General features: G+C 38.9%; 2 protein-coding genes across 2 annotated transcripts in view; both read right to left on the minus strand.

Moving 5' to 3' along the window:
• Positions 1-17,633, minus strand: part of pts (6-pyruvoyltetrahydropterin synthase) — a 60,794-nt gene that overhangs the window by 10,397 nt on the left and 32,764 nt on the right. The gene's annotated exons all lie outside the window — the stretch shown is intronic.
• On the minus strand, positions 263-16,219 carry glp2r (glucagon-like peptide 2 receptor). The gene is made up of 13 exons (XM_084741495.1): positions 15,523-16,219; positions 11,095-11,185; positions 10,907-11,011; positions 10,344-10,477; positions 10,005-10,111; positions 7,240-7,396; positions 6,990-7,149; positions 5,372-5,432; positions 5,215-5,284; positions 3,699-3,787; positions 3,213-3,351; positions 3,076-3,117; positions 263-1,294 (listed from the first exon to the last, which is right to left on the minus strand). The coding sequence occupies exons 1-13, from the start codon at positions 15,616-15,618 to the stop codon at positions 926-928; spliced, it is 1,620 nt and encodes a 539-aa protein (XP_084597621.1). The 5' UTR covers positions 15,619-16,219; the 3' UTR covers positions 263-925.

Genomic DNA, 17,633 nt, shown 5'->3' on the forward strand with positions numbered 1-17,633 from the left:
TGATAACCCACCATGCTGTTTCCATCATGTACCACACGCCTAGATCTCCTGTTCTCCATAGAAAATTAATAGGATCCGTTGACCCCCTTCACAATATCTGATCTTTCTTGTTAAATTCAAGTTCTGTGAACTTTGAGATAGACAGTTGCACTTTTGGCCACTAGCAAACCACATTGACAGTGCTGACCTAACCTAGAGTCGGAGAGTCCGAAACCGAGGAAGCTATCATCATAGCTCACCTTCCTCTTTTGGAGTTTTCAGTCAGGACTGGTACAAATACACTGCTTGTATTAATACTATTTTGCTAATAGGACATCGACCCACAAGCAACCAAGATAACAAGTGTGCTAACTGACAGTTAGCATACTAGCAAGCAGGGAGATTGCTCTTGTATGAAATGCTGTACAATTCCAGGAAGATTCCAAGGGGAAGTAAAGCTGAAATATATCACGTCTGCAAGTATACAAGGCTTTGCAAGGGTCCATGTGATGTAAATTTAGCATTTAGCAAATTTTGTAATCAGAGAGCATATTTGTAGGTTCTGTGCAGACATCCATGTATGTCCAATTTATCATAACCTATGTTACAACAACTTTCTTGTGTAACCAGCCCTTTAGGTTGTTTGTATGTCAACCAGTTTTAAGCGGCGTTACTTAAGAATACACACTCTTTGAGCACAATGTAAACAGAAGTGAAGGTCTACGTTTTAACACTTGGCCTATCAACAGGACATGGCCACAAGACCCAACTTAGTTGATGTTGCACTTGAGTGGTTTACTTTATTTTCCATTCCCTAACAATCCTGGGGGTCTTGGCTCCAGTTACCCAGTTGGTAATCCAGCTTTTGAAGCTTTTTGGTTACTCTTTTAGTCTTCCCTTGGTGTTTGTCAGTATGCACCCATCCATGTTTGGTGATAAAAGGGGATCAGAACTCGCTCTCTTCCAGAATCTCCTCCATGGTCTCCCCGAGCGTTATCTCTCCGTCACTGCTGGACAGGCTCTTCCTGGTCAGAAAGTCCAGCCCCGTTGTGTCACAGCCCTTCAAGCCCTGACCTTTAATCTCTCCTAGTCCGAGCCCCCCGCCTCCTCCACGTACCGCCACCTGGAGCAGGTGTGGGTGTGTCGTGGAGGTGCCGCCCTCGTCGTAGGAGTCACTCTGCCGAGAACCCTGCGGATGGCGCCCTCGAGTGCACTTCCACAGGTGTTTGAGGGGCACGCCCCGGAAACAGCTCCTGACCTGGAAGTGGTTGGTGAACAGGAAAAGCTGCCAGCGCTTTTTCAGTTCAGTTTGGACCTAAAATTCAATATAAAGAAAAATGTCACCAGTTAAATCATTAGATTTTTTTTCGTCTCCAAACCCTGGCTACAATAGCTAGCTGTAAAATAGACAGACTACTTTCGTCTGTCTGTCGTTGGTACTCAGCAGCTAGAATTCCCTGGGTTTATCAGAACTGTTTTTGCTGAAAACAGTTGCTGGCTGCTTTTGGTCTTCACCATCCCCTGAGAATAATATCTGTCTCTTTAGCTGCTAAATGCTCATTCATGTTCACAAGCTAGTTGCTAACTTTGCCATTTGGTGCTTGACCTGTAATGTACAGTGGCCTTATCAGAGCTGTACATGAACATCCTGACAGATGAGAGGTACATTTGAGTTGAAAAACCAAATCAACAATCAATTTTCATCTAAAATATATTGATAGTGCAACATTAATATGTTTTGTGCCAGCGGTATGACCTGAACACAAATTTATAATAATTACCACCTTATAAAGATCCCCAACTTCTGAAAAACATTAAGGTGTCCACCTCAAATAAATTATTTCTAAATAAATTATGTAATTGAAAAAATGTATATTTTAAATAAAGTTGACTACACTTTTCTTTTTTTTTGCATCGCTACGTTGCTTGGTTAGTTCGTTTTGTGTTATTGTGTGATTTTGGTGTTTTACAGTATTGGTTTAGCATTAGTTACTTTTTTAGCTGCCAAGTACTCCACAATGTTCACCAGCTAGTTGCTAACTCTGGTCATTAGTATACACTTGATTTAAATGAACATATTTGCCAAAAATAACTGCCTGCTCCTGTTGGAAATTAGGTTTATGAGAGTGAATTTTGTGGTCAAGGGCCAAAACAATGAGCTTAAAAGAGCCTAAAAAGCTGGAGCTGTAGAGCTCTCTGTGAATTTGTCACTATGACTGTCAGCTTCACGTTACACATAGTCATTTGAAACATTGTAAATATAGACAATATATTAGTGGTGCAGTTTTAAAGGACCAGTGTGTAGGATTTAGTGAGCCTGAAGATTGCACCTCGCCCCACCCTCCCCTTCCAAACACACAGGGGGACTGCAAAACCTGTGAAAAATGCTGAAGACCCCACCTAGAGCCAGTGTTTGGTTTGACCCATTTCAAAGGGCTCATTCTAAGGTAATGAAAACATGATTTCTTATTTTCAGATGATTATATGTATTATACACTGAAGAGAACATACTTATTATATTCAATTTCTCCCATACAGAAAAAACATGAATTTCACATGTGCAAAGTCACATGTAAAATGTATGTGGAACATGTGTTTTTCATATGTTAAACATGTTCTTTGCACATGGAAAAACATGTGGTTTTACATGTAAAAAACACGTATATTGTATATAGCTGATGACATGTGAAATTCATGTATTTTTTCTGTAAGGGCTGCCTTATTCTGCAAATAAATCCAAGTAAATCTTACACACTGGACCTTTTAAAGTACTGAATCAACAAGTGACAATAAACCAAGAACCAAGAAATGACCTTGGTCATAAGCTTCCAATGGACCTTCTTGACAGCAGCCATATAGATATGAATTACTAGATTAAACACAGGTGTTACCAATGATGCTAATTAAGGTTCTACATCATTCAGGTCAAACAGAGTCACTGGAAAGGCTCTGCTACACTAAATGGAACAAGACCTTAATTAGTATCACTGATAGCACCTGTGTTCACACTGCTGTCATACCAATATGGCTGCTGTGAGAAAGGTCTATTCCTGGAATGAACAAATCTGCTTCTACAACAACAAAGACGAAACTTACCTCTCCATTAGCAAAACAGTACAGCACAGCAACCAAGAATCCCTGAAAGGTTACATATAACAAAACATGGTTAATGTGGATTTGACACAAAATGACTCCTGTTGGATATGTACCATAATTAACTGTACAGGTGTTACCTGAAAGGAGCTGAGGGTGAGGTTGATGAAGTTCCTGGCGTAGCGACTGCTGCCCTCCATGCATTCATCTACGAGAACAGTGAAGACCACTTCATGGATTCCCAGCAGAGGAATCAGTACCAACGTTGCTCTGGCCAAGCTGAAGGACACAAACCAAAAAAAATACAGCAGCGCATAATTACAGTCTGCTTTCACATGATTCAAAGAGCAGAGGACAGAATAGAGGAGAAAGGAACGCTCTGTAAATGTATGCATGAGCTTTCCTCCAGTGGTGACATTTATGGCAGGGTAAAGAGGCCAGAGCTTATGGGGGTGACATTTGAATTTGTGCTGAACATGGGAGTGATTAACATTTAAATGTTAAACCAGGAATCTACTGTACTGTTTAAAGACACCGCTTAGGAAGCAGCTCCCAAGGTCAAACATGTTTCCTGACATTTGGATTCAGAAGCAGTTACATTATTTAGCCGAGGCGGGGGTAAATACCTGTATCTGTAGTCGGTAAATTTCACCTGGTCTGCTTTCAATTTGGACAGCAGTAGCATCAGAATCTTGATGAATATGCAGAAAATGACCTGCAACACATATTCATAGTTAAGGAAGTCCATTCTTGCCAGTTATGGTGACAAAAAAAAGATTCTGCAAGCCATTACAATGAGAAACTTTCTCGAAATAATGAGTGAGCATTTGTCAAAATAATGACTTAGTCTCTCTATATAATGAGAATCTTTCTCAAAATGATGACTCAGTATGTAAAATAATGAGTTAATATGTCAAACCAATGAGTTACCATCTTAAAATAATTAGTGAAGTATCTCCAAACAGTGAGTCAGCATCTTAAAATAATGATTTAGGACTCTTATCTTCCTCCCTGTGCAACATGGTGCACAGTGCAGCGCAATTGTCATTGCTATTTTCTGACCCAAAAATTGTCATTTTCTTGCCCAGCACCCACGTTGTGTTGGTAGAAAATGTACTTGTGTCCATCTGTGCACCCATGGGTGTATTGGTCTTACTATGACGTTTGGTTAGGCGCATTGCTATCTTAAAACAGCAGAGAGAGATTGCACCACTGTCCAAAACACACCTGATCCAAAGTCAATGGCAGAGTATTTCCCTGCTACTTAAAGCTACTACAAAGAGCTTTTAACAGGTTGTGAAACAGACTAAATTTAATACTGATGCTTCCATAAGACTTGCATAAGTTAATGAGCCCATCCATAAGAAGCTGCTTCTGTATAGTTATTCTTATTTTTTTAAGGTTATATTTTGTGGAAACACTACCGCTTTTGTCCACAGGAGCCTCCAAAATCAACACAATATGTGAGTTCCTTTTAGTAGCTTTAAGGGACCCATTATTGAGATAGTAACTGACTGTTTGATGATTGCAGGTGAGTGAAATGGGTGTGCATATATGCACAAGGTAGCACAGCAACTATAACTTAAATCAGACAGAATTAATGAAATTTGTTCCATTCAAAACAGCAGTTTACACAGCGTAGCTGTTTACAGTAAAGTAGTATCTCAAAATAATGACTAAAATAATGAGTTAGTATTTAAAAAAATATATAGTATCTCAAAATAATGATTTCATATTTTGATAAAGTTTCTCACTTACAAGAGATTTTTTCACACATTTGCAGAAACACGTTTTCATACAAAGCAGATTTAAAGGAAATGCATCCAAAAAAACTGGTGACTCAGTGGCTGACAAGATGATATTTACAGGAAAACGTGCGCGTGAGAATGCTTCTGTCAGCGAGAAATGAGTAATCAGTCACGCCTCTGACTACTACACCATACATCAGCTTCAATATCACATGCCCTCACAAGACAGTGGGCGTTAAACGCAGTATGAAATCTACTTGATGGTTGGCACCAGAGGAACAAGCCTCACAGGAGCAACATGATGCTTCTGTTACTAACGTGATCAACAGGTTGAATGACTGTGCTGAGGATCTTGGAAAGGCTTTTTAAGGATTGGCTCAGAAACATCACGTACCAGCACTGATAATGTAATCGGGCCCTTTATTATCCACCAGAACCATCTGTTCACTATAATTGTCCAGCATCTGAGGAATAAAGAAAGTTAAAGTCAAGCAGTGAAGAACATTTTATTTAATGCAGTTTATTTATTGTAAGTAAATCATGAGACTCACCCTGTGTTTTCATATAAAATCTTGACCACTGTCCAGGGTGTGACAAACAGGACAGGCGTTCCTGAGGAACAACATGATACCATCAACATATCATTCTTATAAATTCATATAAATTAATTTGTACTTGGAAATGTATACATTATATTCATATCATTCATCACATCGTCTGTATGTTGCTTTTAGGGATCAAAATGTCTGCCACACTGTCTTTTTTGATACTGCCCCTAGGAGGCACCAAAGTTGGAAACTTGCATAATTTTCCTATGCATTTAATTCATACATTTACCCTCATTTGCCAGATACATACAAGTAAACACATAGAAAACAGTGTGTGTGCTGAAAATATATATTTCTTTTTCTCATTCATGTCCACTGGTTATTGAATTATTCCCATGAAAAGACCGAATCCAACAATGAGTTTGTCCATCTGTCAATACTCTCTGATTTTCTTCTCTGTCTGTGGCTCTTCCCAGTTCATTCCACCAAGCTCGACACGTCTGTACCACAGTTCTGATCTGTCCTCCACACAGCTGCAAACCTCACCAGCAGTGTTTCAGAAGCATTTCAGCAGTGGCGCATTTTGCCCGCCTGATTATTTTACTTGCTCAGATTTACTTGATTAGGTCCTCTTTCCTTGCTCTTTGTGCTTCTACCATGGACTACTACCGAGCTCGCACAGGGTCTTTTATTTTGAAAATAAACTGGAGTGCAGTGGAGCGCCGCTTCTGGGACGTACCGAGGTGCTGCTGGTGGAATCACAAGCATTGTGTAGAATGGCTGCCATCAGCTCCAGCTGATATGGCGCAGCTGTAAGGTGACACAGCCGAATCATTAGCCCCAAGCCCATTGTTCCCAATACATACGAAAATCACCAACACCTTAAAAAGAAATATGCCTGTTTTTAATGCCTTCATGCTGGCAACAGCTGTGGCAGGAAGCATTATGTTTTCAGATTGTCGGTTCGTCCACCCAGTTGTTGTCAATACAAAATCTCAGGAACACCTTAAAGGAATTTCTTCAATTTGGTACAAACGTCCACTTGAAAAACTGATTAGACTTGATGGTCAAAGATCACTGTGACCTCACACAACATGTTTTTGGCCATAAGTCAAAAGGTCATATACTAATTTCACACAAATACCTATTAGAATAAAATGATGAAAAAATAACATTTTATACCTAAAAGGTCAAAGGTTCAGTTTTTGATTATACAATGCACACTAATGAAAACATGTATGAATATTATGTTTCTGTCAATAGATCCTCCTAAATGTGACACACTTAACCTTTAATATCTTTTATTAAGTCCTTTTCACTACAAACAATATATGAGTCTGAACTATGTCAGTTGGATCTTTTCATGGGATTTTTTGCTGGAGAGAAATTTGGATCATTTATCCCTTAAAATTGGACTTAAATACTTTTTGCTTGCATAAAAACTTCATTGAGCTGTGTGTGCGTGGATGCAGTAATGAAGCCCCATCATTAAGCACCAAACCAATATTCAAGATTACAATGACCAACTTTAATGACTGCAGAAATAGACTGTGAAAGCCTGAGTCCCTTAAAACTCCACCTTACTCCCACACATCCATTTAACAATTCCTTCACGCTTTACCCCATCCGAGCAGCATGTATTTCTTCAGCAGACGTCTCTTGGTCAGCACAGCCGTGAAGAGCAGCGTGTGGAGGAAGATGGCCTCCACCAACAGCCAGAAGTAGTTACAGGCCACAAAGTACTCCATGCACACTTTGGAGAATTTGCACATCAGCACTATCTGTTGAGACAGATGTGAAAATTAGTATTTGTCCCAGTACTATTAGGAGTATCTGGTTACATTTGAGTAATAAATCATTGGTTTTAATACCGCAGGGCTTGAGTAGGAGTTCCATCCTGGGTCGTCTTTAGGCCGGTTGGAGTACTTGACGTATAATATGATTTCCTTGGAAATGACAGCCGTGGCTCTCAGAATGAACGACACAAACAGATTCATGTGGATGTAGTTCCTGGTACAGTGGAGCTTCCTGGTAAGAAGATACAGGAGCAATTTGAGGAAGGCATTGATTAACTGTAAAAGCATTACTGAGGGCATGTGTCATGACATGAGAGTGACTGAAAAATCATCTAGGTACATGCAACTATGTGGAAAAATGCTTCCTGGGTTTCACAGTGTAATGTTGTTAGTAATGACTGATCATCCTCACAGTCCTGTAAATCTCTGTTTATTAATCCGCTTCCTGGTGGGCCACCATGCATATCATCAGTGTGGTTGTAGTAAATCTGTCCCATGTTGTATTGATTGTAGATTAGAATGACTAATGGAAGCTGCATCATGACAAGTGAAGGACAAAATGAAGGACAAGCAGCTGTTTAAGTATCATCATAACCTCAGAATTTGTTGCTTCAGTGTGGCCTGAAGACTGCTAATCTCCAGTTTGAACATGATTTGAACGGCTTTAAAACATCTACTTAAAATAATAAAAAAAAAGACATGGCTTTACTTCTTTTGCTGCTTCAATAATTGCAAACTTAAAGGGACAGTTCACCCCAAAAATGACGTGGTCTTTCAAGATAATTCACAGACCTTGTTGTAAGCAGTTTCATGTAGAAACTTCTCTCTTGCTGCAGTAGAATCAACGGGAATTACTTTGTTTCCTCTAGACGGCATTTTCTTTCTTCACGGCCGAGGCAGTGAAAGGGGACTGACAGCCTGATTTGAATGTCTTCTAGGCCCTTTGTCAGTTGTCAAGTAATCAATTCACTCGTTTTTGTCAAAACAACATCACACATGTCAACTTCTTTTTTTATTTTTTCAGCTGCTCCCTCCTTTCTTTTTTTTGTTTTCTTAAACACTTCTGAACTTCCCCTGGTAACCCTGTCTTTAACATCACTGAACTGTGTTTAATTTCCTCAGTCAAAGTAGCAGATTTATGGAAAGCAGCAGTAGAACTACCATATATGCAGGTAGTGCCACGAAAGATTATATTCTGTGCGCACAAGACTCCATCCACGAAATAGACTTTCCATCATTTTATGTAAAGACTGTAGTTGGCCTTAACATTGCACTGGCACTGCCACTTCCTATCACTTGTTCTCGGATAAGAGCTCTGAATCTATAGTTCTTATTCAGTCAAGACCCTTATTTTATGGTGTCACATACTTGATGTCATTCAAATAAACTACATTACAATAACACAAACATTACTAGCTTATAGTTTATTGGCTCATACATCTATGTTACATTTCTAAATTAAGTTTAAATCAGGATTAATGGGTGATTTCATGTTCAAAAATGTACAAAGTGTGCCTGCATGGAGTTCTGGGTTATTGCAGTTATGGACATGCGCACTGCTACCATGAGGGAAAATAGACAGAAAAGTTAGCAAGTGAAATTTCAAGACAGGTAGCAAGTAAGTGAGAAACAAGCAACATAGAAACACAAAAGTAAGTTTCACGGGCCAGAATCGAAAGAAGCAGCTGAGAAAGAAAAATCAGCTTACAAAAATAGTTTTCTGTCAGAAAGTTTCAGAAAGACAAGCAGCACAAGTTGTTCCCACGGATGTATTAAGGAGAGTGCACCTATGATATAAGTAGAACTTATTTATTATTTTGTTTGATTAATAATCAGGCGGCACACTTATGTTTCTTGTTTATTTCCTCATGCCAATATGTAGACATGAAGAATGATATCAATGTGAAGTTGCGCCGTCATGGAGTAGCTCTTTTCATCTGTTTTAATGCGCGCCATCACCTGTTAGTTTACTGTATTTTCATCTGTGTGCAGGTATACTGTCACCTGTTAACTTGTATATTTTGCATCCATCTAAAGGTGCGCTGTCACCAGTTAGAGTTTATATGTGAGAAGGTGCACTGACAGTCATCATGTCTTAATCTGTTCTGATGCTCCAACACCACATTTCAGGTCGGTCCTTGCTATTATGACTCCTCTATATCACGGTTGTGCATTTTGCTGTTGTCGGTCATTTCAAAGCTGCATGCTTTCACTCCCTTCATTCACCACTGACATCATGTTATATCATGTCTGATTGTTATGGGTGGGGCCCGGTTTCGTAATCTTGAATTCTGGCCCGGTGCTGTCTTGTTACGCCACTGATGGAAAGTATGCATAAAGGCCTCCAAATATTTCAGAGAGAGCACTCATGGACTTGTTGATTTGTGGGACAGCCCTAAGCCCTCATAAACTTAAAAAGAAGGCGCCTCAAAGTCCTTGAGTGGAGAGTGAGGACATTGGCATTGGGCCTCAGTGTGTTTGGATGGTAACAGTTCCAACAACTCAAACATGATTGCAGGATAAAGATAATCCGTAACTTCACATCTAAAGTAATAATCTGCTTCAGGTTAGTGTGCAGAAAAGCCAGTCATTTACCTCAGGGACTGTTGGCTCTCTTGGCCTGTTTACAACCTGTATTTGTCTTCCTGTTGGATTTTCTTGTTACCACTTTCTCAGATCTCTGCAATTACTTTGGTGAATATACGGCTGTCACCACTGATAGAAACGATGGCTGAAGCTACACAAATAAATCCACCTTGTAATAAAGCAGAATTGTCCTTTGTCTTCAGTATCTTCACAAAAAAAGTACACTTTTGTCTACATGACGGTCAGCCACTGACCTCAACATGCCCATCAGGAGGGTGGCCAGCGTGAGAGAAGACAGGGAGAGGGAATAGCCAATGACAGAGATGAGCCTGAGGGCTGTCTGCCGATGCATTTCATCCTCCTGGACACACACATGCACACACATACACAAGGAAATCGATGGAGAGAACACAACACCTCTTCAGATGTTTCTAATAAGGAGAGACGTTTTAGGACAGTTGTCAACAAAACAAGCCCTGGTGGGTTTTGTTTTTTTTTAGCAGACTGGCTAATGGCTAACGTGAGAAACCACAAACCCCCAAATACACAGCAATTCCAGCACTCAGAGGGAGCAGAAACTATGTATTTCACACTGTCCTCCTCACCTCAATTACCCAGTAATGGTCCTCCTGACATTCGGAGTCGTCCCTCCAAGGATCGGAGGAGTTCTCCCTCAGTCGCCATCTCCCATTTGATAAACATTCTCGGTGTGCCCTCCTTGAGACGTCTGCAGATAATTGACACACACATCAATATGCACGGTTTTCTCTGTTGACAGTCTGACTGACTCAACAGTTAATCATGTTAATTTATACTGGAAATGTTTATGTATTTGTTTCATTATTATACAGCTAAATACCAAACTAAATGGGTATGGACACTTTTCTGTTTGGATGAAGTGATTTGAATGAATGTCTGCCAAATTTCACAGCAATCCATAATTAAATATTTAAACATTTAACTGCACTTGATCCTGTGATGAGTCTTGTGATTCACTCAGTTATCAGTTCACGTGAAATGAATGAACTGACAAAGAAAGCCTGACTCTTACAAGGGGTACAAGTACCATCCGTATAATATGCTCAAAGCTACATTTACTTTAAATTTGTCCTCATACATTATTTGTTGGAAGTGAAGAGGTAAAACTTGACGTCACCTTCACTGATCCAGGGTAAGTAAGAAGGACAAGGCACCGACACATTCCCAGGAGATGAATGTGGCCAACACACAAACATGTCAAACGTTCCTTTACAGTAGATTCCTGTGAAACAAGAAGCATCAGGATTTCACAAAGCTAATAACAATCAACATAATTTATATTACAATGCTTGACAGGATGCTCACCAGTTTCTGGGAGAGTGCTGAGAGTTCTGTTGCAGTTATCAGAGTATTCGGTCCGTTTTGCTATCAGACTTTGAAGGACTGAGCCGGTTACCTGCATATGGATTTCAAAAAAGTGAGAAAGGTCCCCATTACATCAAGATGTAACATGATGTTTAATCAGTTTTTAAAAAATGCATAACTATGACTTGATACCTGTCATGAACATGAAGGAGTCTTTATGAATGTTTATGACTATTGTCATTAGTAAATTATGTCTTTAATGCAAAGTTAGGGTTCCCAAACAATGTCAGCTTTACATTAAAAATGACATGACAGTCATAATCCAGTCATTAACACTCATGTCATGGTTATGATTATGGTTTTGTCATGTCAGTCTTATACACACACACACAATCTTTAATATAGTGTTTCTCTGTTACTTTATTTTAAATGGGTGTGCATAATACTGGCATGACACCATTATAGCCATGACATGACATGTGTCATGAACAGTCTTTATGAATGTTTATGACTGTTGTCATTCAGTCAGTTATAATCACAAGTTCTTCTTCTTCGTTTTAAATGTAAAGTAAACTGAATGACATGTAATGACAACAGTCGTAAAGCTTCATAAAGACTCTTTCATGTTCATTACGGGTGTCATGTTTATGATAGTGCTGTGTCAGTCTTATGAACACCCCTTTAAATAAAGTGTCACCATCTTATTCATATAAAATTGATTAAAATATAAACACTGTCTTGATTTAATTCAAAGAATTTGAAGTTTTTTTGGTGCATTTGCTCACCAACTCATCTCACTGTATCTGCAGATATGTATGGATGAGCTGATCAGTGGATGTTGCAGTATTTGTATTTACCCACTTGGTGGGAGTATTTAATAAGCGCCGCCCTCACTCACAGAGGAGACATTTTCACCGGTGTGTAATCTGTAATTGATTGAGGCAATTTGTCATCGCAGCCTTCTGCATTAGTGTCACACCTGCAGCAAAACAAACACACCTCTCTGTTTATTCTTGATGTTTCAATCATATGAGCAGTCTGGGCGTGTCCCTGAGTAAAATTTAGCATGTTTGACAGCTATCATTTTAATTAATGCTCAGTCAGGAATTATGATTCTCCTTAATTTGCTGTCATCTATTAGTGAGACTTTATTAAAGAAACAAACTGCAGACCACAGCTGCCGTCTCTGTCATTCATAATTCAGTGTCGGGGACGAGGGACGGGGACAGTGGCTCTCCTATCTCGGCCGAACACTCCCAATCTTCACACCCCAGTGAAAAAGCAGCTGAACTCTGCAACCTCTCTGTGTCCGTTTGGCCGCCCGGTGGCTCATCCGCCGCCACCTGTGCCACCGAGATTTCTCATGTGAGCCGGCTGACAGAGGACGCTTCGGTCCACTGAGGCTCGTCTTGTCAGGACCCTGTCCAGATCGCTATCACCAATGAAAGAGAGACAAGAGCTGCCGTCTCTCCATCTATTCTGTCGTCTCCCGTGGGACTCAACCTGTTCCAGACTCGGTTCCCTTCACTGTATAATGAATGCTGAAGATAAAAGCGTATTTTGCACAAAACTCATAAGTGCTCTGTGATGTTTTCTGTCTTATTATCTTATATTTTAAGTGTTTCTCCGCTTTTTTCTCTCATCCCTCGAGAAAAACATCCCTCTCATTTGATTTTCAAAACAGATACCAAGTTGTTTTTCCAAGCATGTCACTAAACTGAGATTTCCAGGCCCTAATTTTACTGCAGAACATGCATATGAGCAGTGGGACCTCCTGTAGCCCAAACTCCATATGAAAAAAGACTAATTAAGACAAAAACAATCAGCTACATGCTGTATTTCTTATTCTTCCCACAGTTGATTGTCAGCTGGGTCTTTGCTGTGTTTCATGAGAAATTTGGCGTGATAAATTGCCTCATACAGTAAATCAGATGGAGAATTCTTTTGAAAATATTATATTGAAATTTAATGCTTAAGATTTAGGGTCTTTTGACCATGTGCCATATGTCCAGCAGCAGAAATCAGAAGTAAATACTGTATGTATGCTGTACTTAAGTAGTTTTCAGGCATCTGTACTTTTTAATGTTATTCCCTAGGCACTGTGCTTCTGCACTTTCTACTTAAAATGTCAAAATAAGCCTGTTACTTTAGTTTCAAATGCATCTGGAGGGAATTATTGATTTTTTTTTTTTTTTTTTTTTGCATCATTTCACGTTGCCTCCCCAACATCAAGACATCAAGAAGATTCCTTGGTGTATCCATCAGCGCATATCACACACAACAGATATGACAAGATAAAAAACTACACAACAAAACAAAAATGATGTGAAAGATGTAAAAGTGAAAACGACGTAAAAGATGTGACAAGATGAAAGAGATGCAAACGATGCAACAAGACAAAACCACATAACACAGCGAAATCAATGTAAAAGATGTAACAAGACATCAGACAAAAACTGTAACAAGACAAAACTGTAAAATACATAATAAGATGAATATTTCATAAAACCTTTAACAAGATGACTACATGACAAGACAAAAACGAGAAGAAACAAGATGAAAAAAACAACGTAACAAGACAAACACAACATATGTAAACCCTTAAAAAATGTAACAAGACATTAATCAACAACAATGTAACAAAACAAATCTGTGAAATACATAATAAGACAAAAACAACATTAAAGATGTAATAAGACAAAAACTATGTAAATAAGTTAAGATGAAATTGTGTAAAAAACATAACGATAAAACAACGTAAAAGATGTGACAAGAAGACAATGACAAGAGAGGCAGATTCAGCCACGGAGAAAAGGTGAGGTTCAGTTAACTTTGCACAGAAACAGCTGGTATGTCCTTCTTTTTACTTTGATACTCTGAATACATTTCAGAGCCTGCAGTTTTTCACTTTTACTTGAGTAAAGAAGCTGAATCAATACTTCTACTTTTACTTTTTTTACACAAGTATCTGTACTTCTACTGGAGTAAAGAATGTGTGTACTTTTGCCACCTCAGTCCATCTGTCTGTCAGCACCAGGTTTGACTGCGACTCACTGTAAAGACCAAATCTTGAATGTAAGTTACACTATTAAGTGTAACTTACCCTCTATGGTTTGGTGTTGCGTCTAGATAACACACTCACTCATGAGACATTATAAATTATGGTGCAATACTTAAAAAAAAACAAGAGTTGGGACCCTGAGAAAACTATTAGCAGTGTTTTAATTTGTCACATGACTCTCTGGGGGTCATGTTGGATCCTCCCTCAGACGGTTCTGTCTCATCATCACTCTCCATGAAAACAGTCTTAAAAAAAAAACTTTTTCTGTCATTTCACAATTAATGCAAAAATTAGATTCACATTAAAAGACAAGTAAAGTTTAATTATTTATCTGTTTAACATATTTTAGCTGAGAAATAATAATGGAAAACTGTTGAAGTAAGACCATACCATTACTGATTCACACCTAACATTTTAACTCATAAGCAGTGAGTCAGAGATGTCAGCAACACAGCAAGTGGTTGCAACATCAGGAGAGACACACACCAGGACAGTGAAAAGAAGCATTTAAATATAAGACAAATGACCAAACACTAAAATGTGACCCACTATCTTGTTTTGATGAGTGTTGTGAAGGTTTGGTTTAATAGACTGTTGATACAAAGTTTGTTGAAATTCGCTGACACTCTTTAATACATTCATTCTTATTGGCTGAATGAATGTATTCCTTTTATAGATTCATTCCACAGTGGTACAGTGTTGCCTAAAGGTAACATGCAGACAAACAAACTAATGAAAAGAGTTCATTTTTAATCTATTCTATTTCAAATGGCATACTTTTTAAACTGGTGAGCCAACTCAATATTTTTCATTAGTGTTGTCATAAATTTAATTCAAATTTTAAACAGTTTTAATCAGTTTAAAAAAGTCAGTTCATCATTTCACACAAAGAACTTTGTTCCAGCATTGACACAAAGACAACAAGTGAAACTGCTCCCAGTGAATGTATTCAATTTAAGTGTAAGAACATAGAGACTGAATTTAATACTAACCTTCATCAGGGCTTATACAATTTTGTCATTACTGTGAAAACAAGCAACCATGATTTATCTTAGTTTTAAGTCTGCTGATCATGTTTCTTTATAAACTTAATTTAATAAGTTGATTGAACTCTGTGCAGGACATGCATTCAACTCATCATTTCAAGTCAAAATACTTTAAGTGAACAGAACTCATGTTTATAAGTTCTGAAGCATTCTGGAAGTAATATAAAAGTACTAGAAACTAAGTTTAATAAACTAGAATAAATAAAACTTTTATATTTACGTTAAGTTAATCAGACAAGATCAACTGATCACAATAAATTCCTTATTTTTTACAGTGTAAATGAAAGGCCTAATGAGTGTGTACATTAAGTAATAATTTACCTGGTGTGTGAGGATAACAAAGAAGAGTAGGAGCAGGAGTGTGTGTCCTGCTGTGGTTTGGCTCCTCTTGTGCCAGGTTGGCAGCAGGGTTGGCATGGTGCTGCTGTATGTTTACATTGAAAGCAGCTGGTTTCTGGTTTCCTCAGTCGGTTTTCCACCTCATACTTCACCCTTACGCTCGCAAAGGCCTGTAACTCATCCTCGTTTTATCTCCTTACTGTACGTCCACGCAGATGCAGTTGAAGTTCCTCGTTAGCTCCAGAAAGGTTTATTCAGGATTTGCCGGATGAATTTGGAGGATGCTGTTCGCCGTACTTGTTATCCCCTAATTTTCCTCAAAATCTTCTTGATCTTTTCCAACAATATCCCAAGAATCCAGGCTGCTGTATGGCTCTTTCACTGAACTGATCTTTGACTTTTCCCTGCTGATTAAATCTAGAAGGTTATCCTAGGTGGAGAAGTCCTTGGCAGCAGTTCCACTGTGAAGGAGTTGGATCTGTTTGTCCTCCCTATAGACGCAGCGCAACTGAGAGCGCCTGTGGATCCTCACCGACAGATTGCCTCTCCCACCCCGTCCTCCCCTAAACCAATCAAGATAAGGCCCGGGGAGAGCCGGCTACATAACTGGACTAACTTTGTTGTCCAGGAAAACTGATCACGCAGGAGAAATGGGGACACGGGCTAATGTAGCAGCAGCCATGATGACCACATGAACGCACTAAAATACAATTATAAATCATGATACGTGCATACATACACCAGTAAATCCCACCTGTACTGCAGACAAAGACGGGAGGCACTGACCCATCCCTTCTGTTTAGCTATCTCACACAGTAACTGGGCATCACCCAGGATTTCTGACACTAATGGGGATCTAGTGTAAACTAACAGCACTGAAACCAAACACAGGCAAGCAAATGGGAGAGACGGGAGCCAAAACTGCCTGCAAGCCTCGTGCCCTACATAGCGCCTGGCTCACTACATATTACCTTTCACTTAAAAGTTTGTTAGCAAGGAATGGACGTGTGGGAAAATGTGTTTTTGTTGCTGTTGTAACCAAAGAAATGAATGCAAATTGTCAGAAAGTTTACTTTGGGGTCATGAAGAAAGTAACAACATTATTAGTAGTTTTCTTTTATTAGTTATTAAAAGCACAAATCCCTGATTATTTTGTGCACCTATTAACAATGTATGCCAAAAAAAATCCATCAATCAATCCACAACTTTTATTGGCACCGAGCTAAGATTTATTCATTAGCTAACTAGCTACAACACGGTAGCTTGGGTTATGGCACGCCCCCTTTTTAACAATCAAATCACATCTCTGTGGGAACCTTCTATTTTGGTTCATGTACGTGCAACAACGCAACGTGCAAAAGGGCTGAGTGAAGGTGAATATTGATCAGCGGGTGTGGTGATCATTAAATAGTCTCTGATCAATCACATCACTGGTTCCATCGCTCAAGGCTTCATCGGCTATGCTAATCACATTTAAACGTCTTTTAAAACGGTCTTTTAAAAATATATTTTCCAGCATAATGGAAGAATAAAACTCTAAACCCCCTCAAAATACGGTTTTGTCCCATTTCTCAAGAATGAGTGATATATATTTTCCAGTTTTTGGAATCGGGAAGGAAAAAAATGGTATCAGAACAACTCTAGTTTTAAGTCACAGGGGCGTTTTGTATAGGGAAAAGCTCATTTTCAAAAAGTTATGGTCCATCAGTGAAAATCAAATGATATCCACTATATGAAATACCTAGAGCTCCACATCAGATCATTCATTGCCAGTGAAATAAGGGAAAAGTAAAAATTAGAAGACAAAAGCACCCTGCGATATGAAGAGGCGGGTGAAATGAACAGACATACTGTTCTGAACTGAAGGAGCAAACCTCAGTGATGCATCATGTGGAATTGTAATTGTGTTTTTATTACATGGTGATATGGCTTTCAAATGTCCCTGTGGTGTTGATGTGACAGAATCCATTGCAGAGAAAATATATAGAATATTATTGTGTTTCAGGGCCTCATACTGCACCACCAGCCATGCCATTATTTGTGACGGTGATGTACGAAAGAACCGGTGAAATTAAATTTTTTTCCTTCTCCGT

Source organism: Lutjanus erythropterus, chromosome 17, assembly GCF_056507025.1.
Source record: "Lutjanus erythropterus isolate fLutEry1 chromosome 17, fLutEry1.hap2, whole genome shotgun sequence".
Lineage (NCBI taxonomy): Eukaryota > Metazoa > Chordata > Actinopteri > Lutjaniformes > Lutjanidae > Lutjanus > Lutjanus erythropterus.